Raw genomic sequence first — 24,661 nt, 5'->3', positions numbered from 1 at the left:
CATACCATTTATAATGAACTGATTAGTTTTAAGGTGGAGAAGCTTTTTTCCTGAGGTTGGAGTAAAATAACTTTGGTACTCTATGCCCTAATTTATCTAATCTTGCACTACAGAAACATTTTAAAACAAAATGCTATTTGTAGTTGTGATAACTAAGTTTACTAGTTTAATTATAAAGCATCAAAACATTAAACGGAGTCCTCCAAAGTATCTAAAGACACTAGAAATTAATTTGCAAAAGCCAAGCAAATGGAAGCTTTAGCATTGAAAGCTTCCATTTGCTTGGCCCTTTGCTTTGACAAACATCAATTACATTTGACATTCTTCAGCTACAGTTTTAGATACTTTTGTTCCGTCTTTTTTTTTGTCGACACAAATTATACATGACCAGAAAAAAGTTGTAAAGCATGTAACCAGACATTGTTTTCTGCTGTGAAGCTCTATCACAATAATATTATTTACACAAACAGATTGCATTCTTACCTCTGGCACATGAATTGATGATTTATTATTTTATTTTTTTAATTTAGATTGTAATTAAAGAAAATAATAAAGAAAAAGAAAATCTACTCAAATAATTAGAAGGATAGATTATTTTAAGAACTGTCATCATATCATAACACAGAAAAAAAAAATGATATTATTTAAATACTAATCACTGTTTATTTTTCAGTAAAGTCTCAGGTACTCAGTTGATGCTTGTCCTGTTCTGATTAAACAGTATACAATGTAAAGCAGATACGCTTGTAGTTCTGTCATACTCTGAATCCAACTTCAGTTGAGAAGTTTTGGATGCTTGAGGAAAACTGAAATAAGGTTTTCATAGTTTTATTGCTAGCCCATGCAGCTTTTACACACGGTCGTCACACCTGCTTTGTGAACATCCCGTTTCAGACATAGTACCCCTTTGCTGTTACAGTAACCTATACTTTTATGGGAAGGCTTTCCACTAGACTTTGGGGTAGTACTGAAGGGATTTACCCATGTAGCCACAAGAGCATTATTGAGGACAAGCACTGATGTTGGATGTGGAGGCCTGGTGCACAATCACACCACAAACTAATCAAGTACTAAGATGAATTTTTTTGTTGATTTCATATTGTTATTCCAAAGTGGATGTGTACTTTCTGCATAAGTAAAGACAGCTTTGAACAGTTTGGAAGAACTCAGAGGACAGTTTTAGACCATTAAAATATGGTCTCAACACAAGCTCCATTTTTTGTAAGTTTTACATCAGAGTATGACATATCCAAAAGGTTGATTTTCCTTGGACACCATTTATGATTTAATATAATCACCACTAATGTAGATCAATTTAAATCAATTCAATTCAATATAAATCAATATAAATATCATCTGCTGCTCATCCTCGAATGCAAAAACATTTAAAGGTTTTTGTATTCATTTATCAGAATTGTTCATAATGTTTGGAGGAAGACAATCGGGCCAGAGACAACAATAAGGCCAAAGATCAGCCAGCCTTACCAAATAAATCTATTATTGACATTCCCAGTGGGATGATTACAAAAAAGTTGCTTACCCCCACCTTCTAAAATTGCTGGACTGTCAAAATGCCCAAACAACAGAGTAAGCTTGTAAGTATCCTGCTTGTATCAGCTGATAAATGGGCCGCTCTTTAAGGAACTTATCTCTTTAGGACTTGCAGCATGAGGAATGGCATCATTTGTACTGTTTGCCTGGCTGGACGAGTCAAGCTGGATCCATTTAAAAGATAGGGAGATACTGTCGACAGCAATAGACAGGGTAATTGCAGAGCCACTACTGTGGTATAAATTACATCAGTTCAAATGGCAGAGGGGCCCAGTGAGAGCAGAAAAAAAAACTGACAATTCACTCCACACGTCCCCCCACCACTGCTTATCACTGTTTAGCAGAGAAAAAAGAGACAGGTGAAAAAAATTGAGTATTGATCAAATTAACAGTTTTACCAATCTATTTAAGGACGGTGGGGGCAACAGAGCCGGAACAATTAAATTCCAAAGAGAATATAGGCGAATAACTCATGACCTCCAGAGAAACAGTCACCCACAATGACCACTGGTTTCCAATTGAAACAATAGTCATGTCTAAATATTCACCTTATTTTGTATCCTTGTCTGGAAATTAGATGCAGTGGCAGTATAATTTTCTCAGTTTCCAAAAATAGTATAGATGTTATATACATTTATTGACCAGTTTGAAATATACCATATATACAATACACCATCTCACCTGATATATCACAGACCTAAAAGTTAAGAATTATGATACTTATTTTACATATCAACCAAGAGAACATAGTGAAATATGGAAGAGGTCAATTATTGTTTAGGGTTTTTTTTCATGTAAGAACGGAAATAAATGAAAATGATTTTGAAGTGATGAATGAGCAAAAAAATTACAAAAAGACAAAAAAAATTACAATTTTTAGAAGGGTAAGACATGGATTTCTATAAAACTGTTTTGTTCTCTGTGTAGAGTTAAGCATATAAACATATTTTATTCATGTACTGTATATGTACATATAAAAGCAACAGATACATCAGTACAAAGCCTCATCTTTATTTTGAATATCAAATAGAGAGTCTCATGTCAGTCTGACCTTACCTAGACAGATGAAACTTATTAGGTTATTATTTTTCCGCCTCATAAAATATGAATAAGTTAAACCCAGCAATTAATAATGAATCATAAATCTAAATATTCTTGTGTGTATTTTCAAACATGAATTGATGCTGCCATCTATGCATCTATGGCCATTCTTCATTTAGATGAGGAATATAATACTTCCCATTCTAAAAATTTTCCTTGTCATTGTTCCGGAAGGAGGACCTCATCCTCCTGGCGAGAGACGACAGGCAGGCTTTTTTCTGCATAGTGGTTTTACGCATCATCCACTTGATCTCAATTTACATGTATGTCCTGGATTATAGGTATATTCACTTAGGTTAAATCAATGGAGTACACTATAACCTTTTCAGTTAATACAAGCAGCTATGAAGTGTTGAAAAGGGGTCTATTTACAAGAGATGATAAAAAGGCACATCCATGTTGTTGTTTTATTAATTTTTTCATGACCTTGTGGTATCTTTAAAAATAAGACTATATGAGAATCTATAGATGCTACTGTACTTCAAGCCTCTCCATCCCAAGGACAATCAGGATGTTTGTGGGAACATTTGATTTGGTGACTTCAAAGCAACTAGTTCTGTGTCAGGAAACAAATGACAATGAATATTGCACCTGAAATAAGCGAATAAAATATATGGTCTGTAACAGGGCAATGTCCAGGATTACTATTTGCTGTTTTAATATGTTCATTAATAATGATAACATTAAGAAGTAAATAGAAAGACATTATATGACCAAAAGAGGCCACACATAATGACGCTGATACAGAATGTGCACATTACAAAATCATAGGCATTAACATGGAGTTCAACCTTCCTTGCTGCTATAACAGCCTCCACTTTCCACTAGATTTGGAGAGTGGCTGTGGGGATTTGTGATTATTCAGCCACAGGAGTGTTAGTGGAGTCAGGCATTGATGTTGGGTGAGGAGGCCTAGGGTGCAGTGAGTGTTCCAATTTATCTCAAAGGTGTTCATTCGGGTTGAGGTCAAGGCTAGTCAGGTTCTTTCACTCCAACTTTGTCTTCATCACAGGGCATTGTCATGCTGGAGCAGGTTTAGGCCTCTTTGCTCCAGTGAAGGGTTATTAAAGCTAAAGCATACAAAGATATTCTTTACTAGCGGTGGCCCACTTTAGGATAGAGTGAGCTGAAATAGCACTCAATATTTGAAGCCTTAATATGCAACAGTGAAGACTGGCATAACAAGCAGGATGTTTTAGACAACAGGCAAGCTTACACTGGCTCACACGAGAGGTTCTATAATAAATAAATAAGTAAATAAGTAAGTAAATAAATAAATAAATAAATAAATAAATAAATAAATAAATAAAAGTACATAGATACAGAGTTGCATAGAAACATAGATACAAACATACATACATACAAATTTCAGTTAGAGCCTGTAAATGTGCAAATGCATGTAAATCCTTTTCTATTTATTTCAAAATAAGTTTCATTTTTTGGGCATGTAAAAATTCATAAATAAAAATGAATGTATACACACAACATGTGGACAGAATTAAAGAATTAAAGAACTGCAGAGGAGCAGCCAAAGAGCTGCATGCAGTGTGTAAACAATTGCAACTGTTCATATATGGGTGTGATGGTCAAGTGTCCACAAACTTTTAGTCATATTTTTAGGATTTTCTGAGATTTGCCTTGCACAGCATGGTCAAATAATAAAGGTTTCAAATTATAATTTTATTTGTAATTTACACAACCACACAGTACGATATGCAGTGAAATGCTTTTTAACTCCCAGTTACATAAAAATAGGAATTCAATATATAATACAGTAAGCAAGACCAGTGGCAGAAATGGTACAACTGTATGTGAATAAAGTGCAGGTGTGTGCAATATATATGTTGTACAAATCCAAGCTCTAGTGCTATGTATTGACCTGGTTGGTCCCCGAATTGCTTCTTCGTCCTCTCTCCTCATTCTCTCCCATAACACAGAGAAAGGTTCATTGCTAAGAATTCTGAGGACATTAACTGTCTTCCTTGCCTGGATCCAGCACCAGTTGCTATAGATAGATAGACTGCAGGTCTGCAGGTAAGGAGCTCAGTGCAGATGGTATATTGCTGATAGCACCACCCTCTAGAGGAATGATTCCCACCCCCCGTCCCCGAACCAGTGCCGGTCCGTGAACCCGTTAGTACCGGGCCTTGAAATATTCCGAGAATTTTTTTTTTATAATAATAATAATAATTGTCTTTTTTAAGTGCTATGACATGTCATGTTATTTAATCCAAAACATAAACAATACATAAATTAAAATGTGTTTCTTTGAGCACCTTGCAATTGCTTAGCAACGTGTCGTATCTGAACGGACTGCAAAAAAGCGCAGTGCACCTGAAGTGACCGAAGTATGTGGAGAGATGAGCGGGCCTCAGCAAACTTCAATGGCTAATTTCATTGCAAGCAGTTCTGGTAAAAGGAAAGGCGATGACCAACTCGAAAATAGCGAGAGAGAAAAAAAAGTCAAGCTTCAATCGTAAATATGATATCTCATACTTTAGGTATGGATTTACGACAACAGGCGTTTCCGTGGCGCCAAATCCGTTGTTTTATTTGTGGTGAAAAACTCTGCAATGAAGCAAGGAATCCGTCAAAACTTCAGCGGCACATAACCACCAAACACCCAACTCTCAAAGACAAAATGGAGGAGTTTTTCGAAAGAAAGAAACGTGAGTTGGATGCTCAGCTGCAAGTTTTGATATCCTCAACATCTGTAAATGTGGCTGCAACAAAGGCGTCATATCTGGTTGCTCACCGAATAGCTAAAGCTAAAAAAAATCTAAAAAACTAAGAGCTAATTTTGCCGACTGCAAAAGATATTTGTCAGGAACTTTTGGGGGGTAAAGCAGCTAGCAAGTTGGAACTATCTGACAATTGTCTTTTTTGGTTCTGGAGAGATTTTACAGGTGAAATGGACTGGTATTTTAATACAATTTGCCATTACAGCCACCGGCTAGTGAGTGAGTGCTGTGTAAGTTGCTTTTGAAGTAGGCCTAATTGTATGGGAGAAAAGGGAAACATTTTGTGAACTGGTCTGGAAGTTTAAAAAGATTGGTATATTCCTACAAGTTTGTTGCCATCGTGTTCATTATATGCAATTAAATGATAGGCTGTTACTGTTTTACATAGTGATATATTCCAAACAATGCATCTTAAAATTGAGGCATTAAAATTGACAACTGGTCCCTGGAATTTTTATTTATGAATAAGCTGGTCCCTGGCACAAAAAAGGTTGGGAACCCCTGCTCTAGAGCACTACCTATCCTGCATGGTGCTTTCCCAAACCAAACAGTGATAATTCTGGTCAGGATGCTCTCCATGGTGCTGGTGTAAAAGTTTCTTAGCACCTTATGCCCCCTTTCCACCAGAAAGAACCGGGTGCTGGTTTAGAGTGCTGGTTCGAAGTTGGTTCCACTGACGAGCCTTCTAAGAATGGCTTGCCTTTCCAATAGGCTAGAGAGCCATCACATAGCAAAGTCTTACGTCACTGTATACAAAGTTATACAGCAACGTTAGTGCAGCAGCGGCAAACACAACATCAACAATGGTGGATGTTGCTTTATTGTTAATACTCATGGATTTGCAAACCTACATTGGCATCCAAACGAGGAAAATCCTGATTTAAAATGATTTAAAAACGGCGTTAACAACATTCTCTTTTGTCTTGTTGGTCACAGTTACCCCGCCCTCAACCCCTGTCCTTAAGTCTAGACCAGCAATGTTTTGGTGCTACTTAAGAACCATTTTTCCTGGTTCAGATTTTAAATTGGGCTCTGGCTCTGAACCAGCACTCAAACTGCCTTGGTGGACAAGGGGCATTTGAGGGCAGTTTAAGCATCTAAGGTTACAGGTTTTGCTCACTAGGGTATTATTTCAGCAGGACCATGACACATACAGTGTGATATAAAAACTCTCCACTGGGGTCCAAGGTGGGTGGTAGCTCCTCCCCTGAATTGTGCATTCAAAAGGAGTTTGTTTTCCTGGCAGGTAGGAATTGTTATTATCAGAGATTAGGCTTACCACAACAGTATCCTCAGCAAAACTTGACAATGCAATGGTGAAAGAGTGAGAATTGGCTAAATAGACATAAGTACAGTAAGTACAGCGGGGGCTCAGGATACAGACCTGGGGGCTTCAGTGCTGAGGGTCAGACATGCTTACCTTTATAATCACAGCCTGTTGAAAATGTAATATGCAATACATTTTAGCAACAACCAAAAAATAATAATAAAAAACAACCTAAACAGAAAAATGCAGTGAAATAAAATCTTTCACTTAAACAGCATTAATTCTTTTGTTTTGTCTTGCATCAGAAAAAAAGTTCTTTGTTTCAGGGTTTAGTACTTTAGTACTGTCACATCATGCTGTCTTAGCTTAACTGTGAGAAATTCCAGGTTAATTTCTAGATTCATATTAATTCACCACAAAAATATGCAAAATTAGCTGATTTATAAATTAATACGCTTTTAAAATCTAGCAGTGAAAGTTACCACACACTTTTTAGATGATTCGCAAAAGCAATATTATTCATTTTGATGTAACATTAACTTTGAAACCCAACACAATGGCAGCCTTCTGCCTAAAAGCACTGTGTTCAGCCAGTTTAAAGCAAGACATGGTGACATGGTGGTGCCCTCAGTCCCACTAGCATATAATGCCCATGAGATGCCAGTCTGCCAAGCTGACCCAACAGCATTTATATTCCATAACCCTCTGTTATATTAGTTCTCTGATACATGTGCACTCACGTACTCAAACTCACCCAAGTTTGACTTTTGTACTTAATGCTTTAGACATATGACCAGTTTCCTTAGAGGCCATAAATGATCTTAATGCCTTTTGACCTCCTAGTTTTCTCAGCAAAAGGGATCTATCACCAGTCTACTGGAAAAGTAATATGAAAACCACCATTCACACTGACTGGATAACAGAAGCCATTCTTATCCTATCCTAAAGATATCAGCCTCAAGCTATTTTAACTGCCCTGGCCAAGTGGTATGGCTGTCCATAGGACATCTCAGACTGAAACTACCTTCCAGAAAAGTCCTCACTGGTCCTTACAATATACTGAGACAAATCCTTCCAAATCATTTACACTTATCACAAACCAATTTATTTCTCTATACAGGAATCAGGTCCTGTTCTTTCCACTAGACGTGAGGGGCAGGTTATATTGCAGTAGCCTTGCAACATGATTCTTCACCTGTCCAAAAAAAAGTCATTGCTTTGTCTCTCACACTCATTGAAATCATTTGCATGTAAGATTTTTATACTGAGCTCAAAGCAGTGTTTGTTGTTCATTGCCTCTGATCGCACCAAGCTTAGTTAACTTTATTTCCCAAAATATTCAGAAATTAGTTCAAATAACATGATAAGGAATTCTGAAGGAACATGGGATTTGCATTGCACAGCACTCAGCATGATCCCATGTTAATGAACCATGTTATACCCACATGCGAGTAAAATATGTCTATTATTTCTTTATGTATCTGTACCATCTAAGATCAATGAATTCAACCTTGTTTACTGGTTTGCTTCTAAACTGTTTTTTGGAAATTGTCTCCAAATATCACTTTTAGATTGTGTGTAACTTCTGTCTGCTTGTTATTTTTTTAATCAAACTATGCAAATGGATCCTGAATGTACATGTCATTCATAAGAAAATATAAATCCTAAATCAGAATATTTGTGATGAGATTCTACATTCATGATATGTGTGAGATTCTACATTGATCAAATGCAAATATAATGAAATCTTATATAATATTGTAAAGGAAGCCAAAAAAAAGGGGTATACTTTACATTTCTAGAACAATCCAGTAGTTAAACATCCAAGTCTGCTCTCTACAGACACAAGCACATTTGACAAAGTGGGGGCAGGAACACACATTATCACATTGAAGCCTCTTCTAACCCTTTTTGGGGCAAGACATTTCTCAGAACAGATTTTTCTAAGCTCTACAGTATCTTTCAAGATAGGAAGCCTTTAATGCATAATGTCTTAAAAAACAGATCTATGTTGTAGGAGGTCTATCTCTTTGGCTGGTTCTACTGCTTTAATTCCCAGACATCTTATAGTGATGGCTTCAATTTCCAGGGCTTTTGATAAAATCGTGCAGTCTCTTGTGCATTGGGATTGAGTACCCTGCTATGGGAGCAGTTTAATGAAGTGCCATAGTTTCACTGCCTTGTGATGCACTGTGATAAATGTGAAGCCAGCAAACGTAAAACATACAGCTGTAACTGAGTTAATATGATTTAAAATACTAACTATTTATTACACTGGATTGTGCCGTCATACGACTTTTACAGCTTAACCTGTGGACTGTTCTATGTATCTATGTTTTATTTATTTGCTCATGATATACCATATGTACTCCAGTTTGTCAGATTATATAAAATATTCCTCTATAAATTGAGACAGTAAGACATAAGTAAACAATTGGCTCAATCTCAATTCAAAAGGCCTCTTACTGTACAAGTGTCCAAACAAAATGAAAGAACTAATTGCAGACATCTACCATTTGTCATACCTCTGCTTATCTTTCAGCATTTTTTCTGTATAAAACTATCATAAACCACGGGTGTGCTTGCAGTTTCTCATGACGGACTAACACTGATTTTTTCTGACAGCCCAAGGAAATCACTTTCCTGCACTAAAACCAAAGCAATAGCCCTCCTAATACAGCTTGATATCTCCTTGTTTATTTTGTTGCTGGCAGATGACCATTATGTGAGGCCCTTTTGTGGAGGTACTACAGGATATCTTGCAGGTCACATCATTCTAGGGAAGTTGATGACTCGGTTAGATCTCCATCACCATCCACTCAGGCGGAGAATATGTTCTCAGCAGAGGTGCACGGTTTAGATGGTGATGGAATCGAGAGCAGGTGACAGGCCACTGACAGCCGTTTCCTGTGGAGATGCCTCTATTAGCCCCCAGTTACCCCTTTAACTTGTGTTTGCATTGTTGCTGTACCATGTGAGAAGTTGGTCGGTTATTGGGAGTTGTTTTTGATTTGTTCTCACTTTGCTTTCTTGAAGCTATGAGGCAAATATGATACACAAAAATGTAAATATTACTTTGGAAATATGGACAGTAATTTCAGATAATAAAAGTTAATATCTGTTAGAAACAATAGATTCACAATTGAGTCTAAATATTGTAATAAATGTAAATATTAAAAGAATTTTATATCCATATGATAATGGATTTATTGGGTTTATATTTTATGGATTTATAACTGTCTGTTAAGAGAACATCTTTCTAGGTCAAGAGTTAAATAAAAACATAAATAGTGATAAAATAATCTTTAATTATTGCCAAAAATGATGAGGATATTTTAATGCAATTTCTATTTCCAAATAATGGTCTCATGAAAACAGAATTATTATATCAGAGCTTCCCTAAATTGGTTTTTGACATTGGATTATTTAAATTATGCAAAATATAATTTACAACTTTGAACTTTAGCGTATGGTGTCAATGATACTTGGGCACTGACAGTTGCATTCATTTCAGCCAGGACCAAATAATCCTGACAAGTTTATAAAGTGCCAGGGGGAAAAGGTTATTCACTTAGTGTGCCGGTCGGCTGTAATTTAAAACAACTAGCCCCCAGATCAGTGGCCGAGCTCCCCTTCCACTCCCTCAGCGAAAGTTTTCAGCAGGACATTACACACTAGAGCAGGCACCAGATTGTGTGAGATTACGACAACATCCTGGAGCAGTCTTGGCTCTGTAATATCTTCATGTTTGCAGTCATGGCCTGTCACCCCAGCTGACCAGTGGGGACGCCTGGTGGGTCACACCCGTTCTTCAATCAACTTCAAGTGTTATTAAATAGTGACCTCTATAAAGAAAAGCACAATATAATGATGGCTTAAACAAACGCAATTTATCATCCTCCTCACGTTGACATTACTTTACCCTAGGACAGCCAACCAAGCAGGCACAGATCAACTGGCTCAGTGGCCAGGCTCAGACCCCAAAAGGGTCTTCCACTTGATTCAGACCACACACCAACATCCAATTCAGCTAAACTCTCCAACGGTAAAGTTGAAGAAATGTATAAAAGGTCAATGCTTTTCAGATCTCAAAAGAAGCGAGAAACCCAGTTAAGATTTAACATTAGACTACAATGCTGTTAAATTCTCGACTCTGATTGGTCAGAAGGTGTTGACTAATGTTCTACAACAGCAGCTCTGATGGTATTACACTAGTTATTACACTCATTCTAATACACTATTGTCTCTACAGTAACAGCTCATTCAGTGAGGTGTGTATCATGGACATGCCACAAGACCAAAAATAAATAGATTTAATGTAATTTAAAAAACATAGAATAAGTGATATGGTCCTGATCTATCTGAAAGGACACATGTTATTTAACATTTTTGGAGAGAGTCTCAGTGTTGTGGAAGTTTTGAGAAAATTGCACACTGGTAGGCATGGGAAACAGTGAAAAGGTTCACAATTTATTGTGTGCTGCTGCGCAACAGGACCCAACGCTCCTCGTGTAGCATGAGAGAGGAAGGGCCACGATCATTTGTTTTTAGAAATCTTTTATGTTTTTAGAAACATGTTTCAAACACAGAATCTGAAGAAAGGAAAACATCATCTACCATTGGCTAGATGGACAATGCCTAATTACCTCCTGATCAGAATAATCTTACCCTTACCAAGGTCTGCCTAGAGTTGTTTATGAGCCAGCTTGTCTCCAGCTAATTGTGACCTTCTAATACAGTAAGTTTATACAAACAATCTCTGCTAATAACAATATCTGTCACAACCAATTTCCAGTCCTGTACACAGAAGGTCAGAACTTCACAAACAGTTTCTTTGTAAAAAAAAAATCCATCACAGAACTCAGTGCATTGTAACTAACAGTGTGTTTTGTGTCATTAAACAATCAGAAACCTGCATATTCCAGATTCTTGCTAGCATGGAAAAGTGCATTTGAAGGTCGTGAAAGGATGACAATTTATAGCTGCTATAACATAAGTGATACCAGGAAATACCCAGTTATGTAGACATAGATAGATAGATAGATAGATAGATAGATAGATAGATAGATAGATAGATAGATAGATAGATAGATAGATAGATAGATAGATAGATAGATAGATAGTTGGTAATCTGCTGTGGTATAAGTTGATTAAAAGACTTTAGGACAGTCTGCTTTAGTTAAATAATAAACTCTAGGTAGTACCTTCCTGTATTATTTCTTTAATTCCTATTTCTTGGTCTAAATATGATGTAATATGTGTTTCCTTTCTCCTATTAACCAAAAAATACAGCCCCAAATATGAAAGACACGTTGTCAAGATCTCATATAATTTGTTAATTATATATATTTTATATTATAAAATATTAATTAGACAGCTTTGTGAAAATGCTTAAAAACAAAAAGGTTTCAGAAGGACATCCCTTGCTTGAAGGGAAAGTTACTATATGGCAGAAAATCACAATAACACTCAGATTACTTGGTCAGGGTTTGGTTTTTCCCCCACTGTAGCTTTAGGTTTATAATGACCATTAAGGTTATAAAAGGTCTGCATTATTAGTTAACCAATAAATGCACTGTATTGGCCAGACCCATCAAACAGGTCATTCAGGAAATTATTTTCCAGCTGGATTTTTATGACTATATTTTCTTATGTAGTATACACTCCAGGTCAATGTTAAGATGAAGTTGGTTGACACTTCATCCATAGAGTCATGATTTTTTATATACACTATTGACTTGGCCTTTATTGATTGCACAGAATGTATCGCACAAATCATTTTGCACCAAATCAATAAAGAAATCTTGTGGAAAATTTATATTAAAAGATCTTTGTTTGCTTAAGTGAGTTTCAGACAGGGTGTATTGAGTGTTGTGCTGATTAATTGAGTTAGTTTAAATTTGACCACTGCAAGCCCATTAAAGAATGCATTCTTAAATCATGATCTGCCATTTATGATTGAAATGAGATTTCCAATGCAATGAGAGGTCTGTTAAATAAATCACAAGAACATTTTACTGAGAACAATAAGCAGGACATAACTCTCAAGAAGCAAGCACTTTCCATCTTGAACTGCCGCACTTTCCTGCATGCATTTTCCTGAATTTAGTTACTTGCTTCTCATTCTAATAACCTTAAAAATCAATTCAGACATGTCCAACCGTACTTTTAGAATTAAGGCCCAATTACAATTAATTCTTTTAGCAGTAGGTCAACCTATTTGAATAAAAACATTGCAATGTACTGAATAAATGCATTCAATTTAACCATATGACCTCCTTGTCAGTTTAAAGCTAAATGGCACTTGATCAAAGTGAGATGGGTGAACATACCAGCTTTGAGCTCTAATCACATAATTAAAGCAAAAAGGTCACTTGGGCTTGGAGGCTTTACTCGCTTGGACACACAGGGAAAAAAACTCACTTCAGTGGCAATGAAGGGCAGACTTTTCAAGGAGGCCACTTTTTTATTTCTATCAGTTGATCATTTCTGTTTAATTATGTGGGGTGGATTTTGGAGTAGATAACAAGCTGTTATCTCCAAGTAAGAAGGATAGAAAGGATATCAAAAAGATAAAGTCGCATTCTAGATGCTTGTATTGGTAATGGTTACATTTTTAATAATGGTTGGTTATTTATGGAGATTTTTTACCATTTAAATATTAAAAAGCACAACTAAAAAAGGCAGAAAATCTGCAGAGGATATGAACAAAACTGGGAGGAACATGATGAAATAATCAAAAGGGAGGGAGGGAAGTCTTCACAGGACACATAATTGCCCAGGGGGATTAAAAGATCACCTGAGTCAAGAGGTGTGTTAAACACTATGAATTGAAGAAATGATTAGGAAAGATACACATGGCCCAATACTTGACAAGTAATTGAGATGCACATCTCTGTGTCATCTAACTAGACAGAGGAAATCAGTACAGATCCTGTTTTGTCTTTCTTTGTTTGTTTTATTAGTTGTTCATGCACCCACCTTCAAACCAGTGCAGCATGGACATAGCCTGGTGTTAGCCTGAGAAAAAACAGAAGTATAAGTGAGTTTAATTTTATATTACAGGTTAAATTTTTATATTACTTTACATAATATGATCACATTCCTGTGCTGTAATAAACCCCGGGAAAACAAGAAACCTGAATGGGAAAGTGAAAAGGCGAGAGTGCTACACAGGTATAAGCATTGACAATCAGATGCTTCATTAAGAGCGGATTTATTCAATCAGCTAGCTCACCCTTTAATTAAAGGTACTAATTACGCTATCGAAAGGCTTAGCAGGTGGCGCCAAAAGAGGGTCAGCCCACACACTTTTCCCCTCCTGCACTGGTGAAGATGATGACCTTCTGATAACCTGTGTGTTCATCAGTCAAATTACTGTCCCCGGTAATGGTAATGCCAAAGCACTGGAACACTGGGGCCAACTAATCTGTATTCAAATTACACACCACCAAACAGTGGCCTCGGTGGCTATAACTCAGGCGCAGTGCATGCAGGGATGAGAGCTCAGGAACCCCTCCCATCCAATCGGACATTATCATACATTTACCAGGTGTGCGACAGGCCTTCTGTGGTGCGGCTGATATTGGAAAAATTAATCATAAGTTCCCTATACTGCCTTAATGGTCATTTTAAATTAATTAATTGCCAAAGTGTAGGAGGCAATGTGGTAGGGGTTATGGGTGATGGGCAAGAGGCACAAAAGGCTGATCATTCTTATTCTCATTCTAATTATTTTAATATTTCATATGAACTTATAAAATGTGGCTAAATTATTAAAATCATGTTAAATTCATGTTAAAAATTACATTTAATCAGAGTGATATATACAAACACAGCACTGGTATTTTTGTATAACAGACACATCACCTTACTTTTGTGAATTGTTTAGTTAAATTGGTTAGTTAGTTAGTTAGTTAGTTAGTTAGTTAGTTAGTTAGTTAGTTAGTTAGTTAGTTAGTTTTTTTATAAGTTTAGTAAAAGTCTTGCTACAGCTTGAGTCTTTACGAAATAATATGAACTTTCAGCAAAACAGTTATATGATATATACATTTTACTGATTGAATAACTAGCTAGCTGTGTTTTATCACATAATTGTAGAGCTACATTACTTTAGCTTTAGTCTTTATCCTTTAAACAATTTAGTCTTCTTATGGCATGTTATGTGTTTAGAAAATATTTTACTCATTGCCATTATTTATTTTTGTATGTTTAAATGAAAAAAAAAAAAGATTTAAATATTTTTGTTACATTTAGTATGTAAACATTTGGCAAGATTTATAAGATCATGCACAGTAAAAAATGCCGAAATAAACTATTCTAAATGTTATAATATTAAGACCATATTATTCCAACAGCAGAGTCAGAATCAGAGAGTAGCGTTTTGGCGCCATCTTGTGACCGCGCGCGATATTAAGAAAAAAAACTCTACTAATAAAGTCCAACAGAACACTTCTATATCACAGACTCCATAAATACATTTAATCCTCCAGTCAAAATGCAGACGGAAACCTTTGTTTCACTTTGCAACGCTTTATAGTTTTGTTGTTGTAGGGTTTTTAAGATGAGATAATCATCAAATTTGAGGTTTTATGTGAAGATATTTGTGTAGTTGGTTACCAGCCCAGAGTAGCCAGAAAGGAAGTAAATAAAATATAAATCAGATAACACAAACTTATGGTGCATAACAGTGTAATGCTGTTATGTCAATAAGTCTTAATTCAACTAGTCAGTAATACATAATGTGTGTTTTTTCAGGAATACAACTCACTGACCATGGGAGTGTGTTTATTATAAACCTTTACAGTCTGTCTGTCTGTCTGTGTGGGTGTGTGAGTGAACAGAGAGGAAAACCACTGGCTCTTTGTAGTAGCTATAGCTAATGCCATTAAATAGTTTCATCAAATTTTCTCAATTGTCATTTGTTCCCACAAGTATGAAATAAAACACAATGTACAATGAGTTGCACTGTTGCTGAAAAATCAGTAACAGGGTAGTAAAGTGTAGTTACTGTTACCACATTGAATTATTTTACTAATAATAGCATGTTCCATTCCTTGTGTAACAGCAATTGATCAATTATTTGAATACAAAAAAAATAACATTAGTTCCTGATATTTAGAATACTGAGAATAAAAATCATACTTTAAACAACTGCTGCATTACCAGCCATAACCTGTTTTCACTCTTTAATAAACAGCTAGTCATATTAAAGAGAAATTCAAGACAAAACACAGTGCTTAATCCTAAATCCTAAACTACTGACAGTACAGAGACTCTTTTATATATATATATATATATATATGTATACACTATATGGCTGAACATTCGTTGACATCTGTTCTGACACCTGACCATCACACCTATAAGAACATGAGACATAAGTGGCTGCTTAGTGCCCTGACCTTAACACAACTGAACACCTCTGGATAAAGTATAATCCTGACTGTACCCCAGACTCCTTTACCCTGCCTTTTCAGAAGTGTGAAAGTTATTACAAGGGCAAAGAGGAGGATGACGTCTGGAACAGGTGATCAGGTGTGTACAGACTTACAATCTCCTTACAAAAAGTTTGAGTGTATGATTTTCTTGGTTAAATAACAATTTATGTATTTTATTCACAATTCATACCAATTTATTACTGGTTTAAATGCCAAGAGTTACATGTCCATAAACCTATTTTTATCATAATATACAGTACAGTATAAGAAACATAAAAAGGCACATTATTTAAAAAAAATATATATTATATATATCGGTTTATCCAAATATACCAGATGTGACCTGCTTTGGTTTTAACCATCATAAATTAAATTCAGTAAATCTTCCTCAGCACCTTCTGTTAACACATTTACATCAATGTTCTATAGCATTAGTTGCAATATCATAAGATCTGTAACATACAAAAATGCCAAAATGCTTTAAAATAAACTATTATGGCACATTCCAAACATTTTAATATGTAAAAAAAAGATTGCTTATTAAATAAAAACTAAAAAATCTTTTAAGTTTGTTCAGTTGTGTCAGTTATGTTTAGAAAGATGTTAATAGTTACTAATAGCTACTAGAAATATCAATTAAAATGTTTCAATTAAAAAAAGTTAACTGTTTTCAAAGTACTTCATATTGTTAATTCAGCAGTGTGAACTTCATACTTTCACAACTGTGACTGTTGTTTAGCTTGACGATTAAATGTTTGTATCAGTGTTTCAGGGCTCAGATTTGGTGAAACAGCGCAGCCCAGGGATCCTCCAGCGAGAGCTGGTGTGGATGCGCAGGTTCAGCCACTCCTGCTGTGCCACAGCTAGGTAGGACTCTGGTGGAGTTGTGGAGAGCAGTTCAGGGCTCCCAGAGCCTTCTGCTTGAGTCAAGGCCTGTTGACAGGCAGCCTGGATGTCTATAGTCTCCAGATTATTGAGGCTTCCAACTGCCTGGTCCACTACCTGTGCCCTGTTTGGGCCTGAAAATACAACAGAAAAAGAATTTTTATCATTTTGTTTTTTTTAGGTAAGTCAAGAAGCTCTTGTTGTTATTTCAACCATATATAGCTGATGTGGGTTAGCCAGAACATAAAAAATATTATTTTGCTTACAAAGATGTTGTCTATCATGCATGGCAGCAATCAGAAGTGGTTTCCTAGATTAATTTTTTCAAAGATAACACGAAATAGAAATCTTTTTTTTAATGACTTAACATCCTGCTTTCTTATAGCTCAATTAAAAAAGAATTTTGAAGGTAAAGATAAAATAATGTAGCCGATAAATACAAAGAAATGACAACGACTATCAAACAATGACTCTCACTCCAATAATTCTAATTTCTACAGAACTTTATTTCTACATAAATTTCCTAGTTTTAGACCTGGCAGTAACTCACAGCAGTGCCTGAAAGCCTCCCATCTGTGAGAGGGCATGTACGGTTTGGTCACAGGTTGCTGTAACAGGCACACTATGGCGCTGTCCACTTGATGAAAGACACGCAGTGAGAGAAGCCGGTGGTGCAGCTCCTCCGACAGGCTGTACTTCTCTGAACGAATCAACTCTCGAATGAGATCAAAATCCTGCTTCAGCTGCAGGGCTCCATGAACACTATAATGAAGAAGTTAATGTCAAGGAACAGAGTGTATATATAAAATATAATATTGTCAGTGATGACGAATACGTTCTGATCCCTAAATACATTGCCCACCAACCTGAATTTGATTTTCTGTTTGAGGATGTGCTCCATCCAGGCCTCCATGAAGGCAGTCATGGCTTCTACCAGTGCTGGAATGCGAGTCTCATCCGGTAGGGGCTGCACTCCCTCGAACACCTGGCCAAGCACACTCTGAGCTGCAAAGACTGCATAATCACTCGGGGTGCTGGGTAATCCTAAGAAAACACACACACAAAGCAGCTATTCCATGCTGACAGTAAAAATAATGATGATTAACTCTATCTGTAGTAACAATGGTTGTATAGAAAACCTGTTTTATTGTTGACTCTCCAGTGTTTTGCTGATGGCATTGTCTGCTCAAAAATCTCCATCGACATTTTCTTGCAGTCCATTGAAAAGATCCTCAGGACCAGTTCAGAGAAAGCCTATTGATTTATCAATAGATTACATGAATTTAGTCTCAATTCTAATGCACTAATTTTAAATGAGATTTAAACAGAGTCACAAGACGTAAAGGAGCATAAGCCGCTATAGTGATAACTATTCTCAGGTCTGTATAATGCTGTAGTTATATAGTTGGTGCTACAGCAACCAAATAATTGTTTATGTTTGTCTGTGCTTTTAGTATGAAATCACTATGTACATACTGTGGGTTAAACATTTTCACAGCCCTAACCCAACACCCATTCAAAACTGCTATCAATAATTTCTTCATAATTATTATTTAGTGACTGAAATTAGAGAACATTTAACCTGTAGTTGTGAGACTGCATGAGATAGTTTCAGTCTATTTTCCATGATGAGATGATGATCGTTTCTTCCAACCACAGTGTTCAGCTGCTGCACGAGACTCTCCACCGCCTCCCTGAGAGCCTTCCAAATTCATACAACCAAAAATATCAAAGCATGTTTTTCATTTATATTCTCCAAATGAGTATAAAATCCAATACAAAAGTGCTCTATACCTTAAGATCTCCTTGTGTGACCAGCACAAACTTAGTAAGAGACCATGAGGCCAGAAACTGGTAGGCCTTACTCACAACCCAGAAAGTAGAGGACTGGACAGTGGCTTGAGCCCTGCACAGCAACCCAAGATGATACAAACCAAGGCTCCTGGTTGCTATCTCTCCTGTGCACAGGATGACAAACATTAGATGGATGGATGGATGGATGGATGGATGGATGGATGGATGGATGGATGGATGGATGGATGGATGGATGGATGGATGGATGGATGGATGGATGGATGGATGGATGGATGGATGGATGGATGGATGGATGGATGGATGGATGGATGGAACTTTACTGTCATTGCATTGTACAGGTACACAGCAACAAAATGCAGTTTGGCATCTACCAGAAGTGCAAAATGTAGCAGTCGTGCAAATGTGCAGATAAATATCTAGCATATTTACAGCAAGTGGTATATAAGGTATATAAGCATATACAGTGAATTAATATAAAGTCTATAACAGTGCAGAGATGTGTGGACATCATTAAGAATTACAGAATTACAGAAATGGTTCTGAGGCTATGGCATTATGAATTATGACACAAAGTCCTCCAAGAAGAGGACTGAACTGCTTTGTCTTGTGAAAGGAGTTTAAAATATATTCTATAGGCATTTTTCCAACTAAATATTTTGGAACATTCAAGAAGAAAACTTTCCCCAACTCTTTAAAATACTACATTTCCTCTCGAGTTTTCAAAAGGAACAGTTACAGAAAATAGTTCGGAATACCTAAGTTTGTGTGTGTGGTTTGCAGTAGCTGGAGCACAGACAGGAGAGGAGGGAAAAGCTGGAGCGAAAGATCCATGGTGGCGGTTCTTACAGAAGAAGGAACCCTCATGGCTCTCGGTAAACACTTATCCTTCATCCCTAAACCCAGTGACTCACACATTGCTGCAACACAAACATACACTTAAGAATGAATCATACTTTTAAAACTAGTTACCTATTATTTATCAGCCAAAAATGTTTTGAATTACTGTATTAATTATCAATAAGTATCACACAATACACACTTAACAACAAGCATCGTTGTGGTACTAGAGTCATAACGACACCTTAAAAAGATGGCACAAGGAACATGAATATTTAATAAAATATCATACACTATTTGTATTTTTTACAGCCATCATTATTATTGTGTCTAAAAAAATGTAAATGTGCACAGGACAGTAACCAACAATTTGATCAAGCTGCATACTGCAAAAGGAATTACTGTTTACCATCCTGAAGGATACTTATAGGACATTCTGTTATTAATTAAAGAATGACATTTTTTAATTCACAGATGTTGGACAATTTACAGCTTTAACACTCACTGTTACAAATCACTGACACTTGAGACATTCAACATGAACAGATATGAAGGAAAGTGTGTGATTGGTGATAATGTGAAGTTTCTATCTCCTTCTCTCCTTATAGAAACTTTATACATCATCACCAATCACACACTTTTCTCAATAGATGTTTATGTTGAATGTCCACAATACAAGTCGCTGTGTAAGTTCTTACTACAGAAAGTAGACATGACACATTAGAGCAAGCGCAATAATATAAACCTTACAGCCAGAACTAATGTCTGTGCTGCTGTTACTGAAAAATAAACGACTTCAGACTGATCAGAATCAACATTCAACAGCACCGTGGTATAAAATCCAAAGCAATTCATCTGTAATAAACAATATAGATATAAATATCATTAACGACACATGAATATTTGAATTAGATAAATTGGGCTAGACTCTAAATGTAATTTAGAAACAAAGCAGTAAAGCTTTTCCAATTTAGTTTACAAACTCACTTGCATCCCAGTGCACAAAGGCAGCAGTAGATAAAATATGGGAGCAGAATTTATTCAAGACATCCTTGCATTCAGCTGGAACCAAATCTGGAAAGAGCAAATCAAAATAAATGTAATTCAGCACTCAAGCAATTGAATAAGCAAACAAACTGATTTTATGTACAACCTTTTATAGTTCTACCTTCTTTACAAGCTTGCATCAGCCATCCGAACAGAAGGAACATCCTCTGATCATTCCACTGGTTCATGCCCCCCAAAATACTGCTGTGAGACGGGTAATAAAAAAGCTTGATAAGTGCTTTGCCAAATTCCCTCCAGAGTATATCCCTGTACTGACAGAAAAGTGCCACACATGCATCCAAGCTGCTCAGGTCCATCTGCTTATCAGTGGTTTGAATACGAGAGGGACATTTTTCCGGATAATTATTTTCTTCTCGCCCACTGGCTCTGCAGCTCTTCTCTGCAGAAACATTCCTATCCCATTGTGGTCTTTTGGGAATGTGTGGATCTAAGAGGTCTGTTGAGGATACCAAGACATGAAAAAGAGTTTCCATAATGTCCTCTCGATCTTGGTGAGCAAACATAAACAAGGGCAAGTTGGAAGACCAAAAACTGTTGAGTGTCTTCTTAGGGGACTGATCTAGGATTGGTTGACCTGAAGCAGGTGGAATAAGAAGACTGGGACAATCCCAGTACCCCCATTTCATGCTGGTTTTTCCTGAAAGAGAAAAAAGATCAGTTTGCTGGCATGTCCAGCTGTAAAGCTGCATGGCTGCAATTTGAGCTCGAAGCTGCGCCGTGATCCTCAAGATTTCCACCACAGACAATGCTCCAGGTCTGACGTGCTTCCTGGGCAAGCCTGACCTCATGTGAGAACAATCGGACGTGAACAAAGTCTGCAAACTCCAATCTTCAGCTTTTTTCTGGGCCCTTGGTTTTGCTATGACATGATTATATAGCTCTACAGCAGACAGCAAGTCCTCTAAGGCATCTCTTGGAACACATGCCAGCTGGGTAGCAGCTAAAGCTTTAATCACTGTGTGCATGCAATTCTCAATCAGCAGCATGGCTTGCTGTCCCAGTAACCACAGCCCTCTCTGCATTGAACCTACCATCTCTGTATGGCTAAAAAGAACAGTTTGCAAGAAGTGGTCTGAGCACACTCTGGCATACAGCATGTCCCAGTGGCCAAGGTGGACCTGCAGTTCCTCACACATAGCCCTAAGATCCAGGTCCCAGGAAGCATTAACTTGTTCATTTGAACTTTGAACCCTGCTGGCTAAGAGACGGGCTTTCCCCAGCACATCACCCAATCGAGATATAAAGCAGTTAGCTGCACGACAGCGACGGCCATACTCGTGGAGAAAGAGTAGCTGAGCCCGTTGTTCCAGAAGGTGCTGGAGCTGTGCATAATGCTGGCTAAAGACTGCTGCCTGAGGATGATAGTAAAATTCCACCTCTTCTGAAGTAGACAGTCCTCTAATACACCCTCTCAGAGAGCCTCCTGATCCATGCAGTACACGGCACTGAGAACTGAGACTCAGTACAGTGTGCTCTAGGTGCTGGAGGCGTTGGGAAGAACGAGAGGTAAAATCCTGACATGCTATAAAATGATCTTCATTTTCATAGTTCCAGCTGTCGCGTTTCTGTCTCAGGGGGAGCTTAGAGTTGGTACTGAAGCACCTCTGAAACAGAGGATCTGTTTTCTGATGGGACTTAATAAACAGCTGCTGGTACTGAGGACCTGGGAACATAAAAGGAGACCATTTATGAATATACATTTCTGCATGCAAAAATTTCTTACTGTGCCTGCTTCAGGTTTTTGTCATATCTTAGTCTTCAACAAATTAAACTCAGACTTAGATGATAAAAATTGTTGACACCAAATTACAAACATTATTAGATGGACTGTGTTATGAAGTATACCCCTTCACTTCACTATATATAGCTTTCTTTTGCATTTAGATTGGATTTGGTAGGTCAGACTTCAACAAATCTGGGCATTTGTTCTGAGTTTGAGCAGAAAAGATAGAACTGCAATAACACTATTTATACACAATCAGCACAGTAACTAACTTTCCTTGACTAACAAAGAATTCAGAATAACACAAAATACTAGCATAGGAGTAATACCTACCATTGTGTTTGTCTGTTGAGGAATATTTTTTTCCAGACAGTATTTCTGGAGGAGTGTTTGGTTTTCTCTGTGAATAAGATATGAATCTGAAGTTAGCAAATAAACTGCAACAAACATCAATTATAATTTGATTTAACACAAAAATTTGACAAAAAATATTATTTAGCTATTTATTCAGCATTTTAAACAGAAAAGTCTGCATCTGAACCATGTTAAAACAAAGCAATGGATTTAAAGACCAAAATGAACAATATATGTATTAGAACATAAATAGGAAACAATCCTATGGTCCTGTCGAGTCCCTGCAAGAGCATCAGTTTCATACTAACCAAAGTGACGTGTTCAGTATCTGAGACTTGAAGCTTAGAGCTGTCATTCCCAGCAGACGGTGGTGCTCTGTCTAGAGGCGAAACATGTCATGCAAAATAAGTCAAAACTGCAATTACATCTAAATAAAAGAAGTGAAAAACCCAACAGATGGCTTGAGCTGTCTGTAGAGCCTTTTTAACAATTACACATTTACTGTAACCTGTATGAAGGTTTTCATTTAGATCCCTAATGAAAAATATGTAAAAACATTGACGAAAACAGTGAACCAATCCTCTTGGGGCTGCACAGACAGTGCAGTTAGAAATGATTATGCTTTTAGTGCAAAGTGTGTTAAAAGGATGTTTCATAAGAGTATGTTGTGAATTACACAGTGCTGTGACTGACTGTATTTGGTTTGGGAATCTTTATGGTCCACAACAGCAGAAAGTCTGTAGATGAACACTGATCCAAACCAGCCAAAGAACATGAACACTTCTATGACCTTTTGGAAAACATTATATTTTAATGTGAACAACTGTGTGTGTGGAGAGAGAGAGAGAGAGAGAGAGAGAGAGAGAGAGAGAGAGAGAGAGAGAGATTTGACTGTTTTGGGTTAATGTCAGTAAATGTGTAACTGTAAAAGAGCTCTACAGATTATATGCAATGTAAACAAAACATACAGATATTAATTGCTATTAATGATCAGCAGTAAATCACCTGCAGCATGATGATGTGTTTGTGTTTTGTTGTTGTGTTCATCCTCACTGTGTCCTTCCTGAAGACTACTAGATATCTGAGCCATTCTCTCTTTCAGATCATTAACTCAGCTTTCACATTTCACCTAAAATCCTAAACAGAAATAAGAGCTATTTAATAGGGTGGAATAAAAGTCTTCCTACATCCCTAATAAAGACATTTCAGCCTGCAGTTTAGCTGTGTGACTGTCGTTAAGTCGTTTATCATTAGCTGATCTTTACCTGGTTAAACAACTTCTTCTTTGTAACACACACTGTACCAGAAAATCACCTCTAGGACATTTATAAGCACAATATATCATATGATGACTGAGTCCAGCGTTAAAACTCTGTTTTGAAGAAGCAAGAAAACATGGAAACGGTTAAAAGCCTCTGCGGCCGTCCCAAATAGTGCCCTATACCCTTCACATCCGCACTTAAGCGCTGCAGTGGAAGACTTGTCAGCTAGCTACTCTCTGTTCTCTTCTCCATTTGGAACAGGGCCCAGATGAGGCGCAGGGAACCAATGAGAGAGCGGCTGTTGATCAGTGCAGGAGCGTAAAGATGATTGGTGGGTGTCACAATAAGAGGCGGGTCTTATTTCTAACAACAGTATCCTATATTCTCTAACATCACTTCATTTTTATAGCCAAAAGTATGTGGACACCTGAGCATCACACTGTTTGGTGCTTATACTACACTGTTGACACACACAACTGATTTGAAAGGTTGAAGCACAGAACTGTAAAGGATGTCTTTATATGATGCATCTTTCAGATATTTAACATTTAGACTTGACTTGTTTAAGACTAAGACTTGAACAAAGGGCCCCAAATATGTTCCAGGATGATAATGCC

The 24,661-nt window shown here is 36.9% G+C and overlaps 1 protein-coding gene across 1 annotated transcript; it reads right to left on the bottom strand.

Moving 5' to 3' along the window:
- Nucleotides 1-16,314: 16,314 nt before the first annotated feature.
- ccdc142 (coiled-coil domain containing 142) lies at nucleotides 16,315-24,199 on the bottom strand. The gene is made up of 13 exons (XM_060885792.1): nucleotides 24,048-24,199; nucleotides 23,788-23,919; nucleotides 23,091-23,161; nucleotides 22,762-22,828; nucleotides 20,806-22,368; nucleotides 20,625-20,711; nucleotides 19,556-19,717; nucleotides 18,780-18,943; nucleotides 18,568-18,687; nucleotides 18,125-18,239; nucleotides 17,852-18,029; nucleotides 17,536-17,747; nucleotides 16,315-17,119 (listed from the first exon to the last, which is right to left on the bottom strand). Exons 2-13 carry the CDS (start codon nucleotides 23,870-23,872, stop codon nucleotides 16,869-16,871), a joined length of 3,075 nt encoding a protein of 1,024 aa, XP_060741775.1. The 5' UTR covers nucleotides 23,873-23,919; nucleotides 24,048-24,199; the 3' UTR covers nucleotides 16,315-16,868.
- Nucleotides 24,200-24,661: the final 462 nt, after the last annotated feature.

Source organism: Tachysurus vachellii, chromosome 13 (assembly GCF_030014155.1).
Source record: "Tachysurus vachellii isolate PV-2020 chromosome 13, HZAU_Pvac_v1, whole genome shotgun sequence".
In the NCBI taxonomy this organism is placed as follows: Eukaryota; Metazoa; Chordata; class Actinopteri; order Siluriformes; family Bagridae; genus Tachysurus; species Tachysurus vachellii.
Note: the sequence above shows the minus strand (reverse complement) of the source record. Positions and strands in the feature narration are given on the sequence as shown.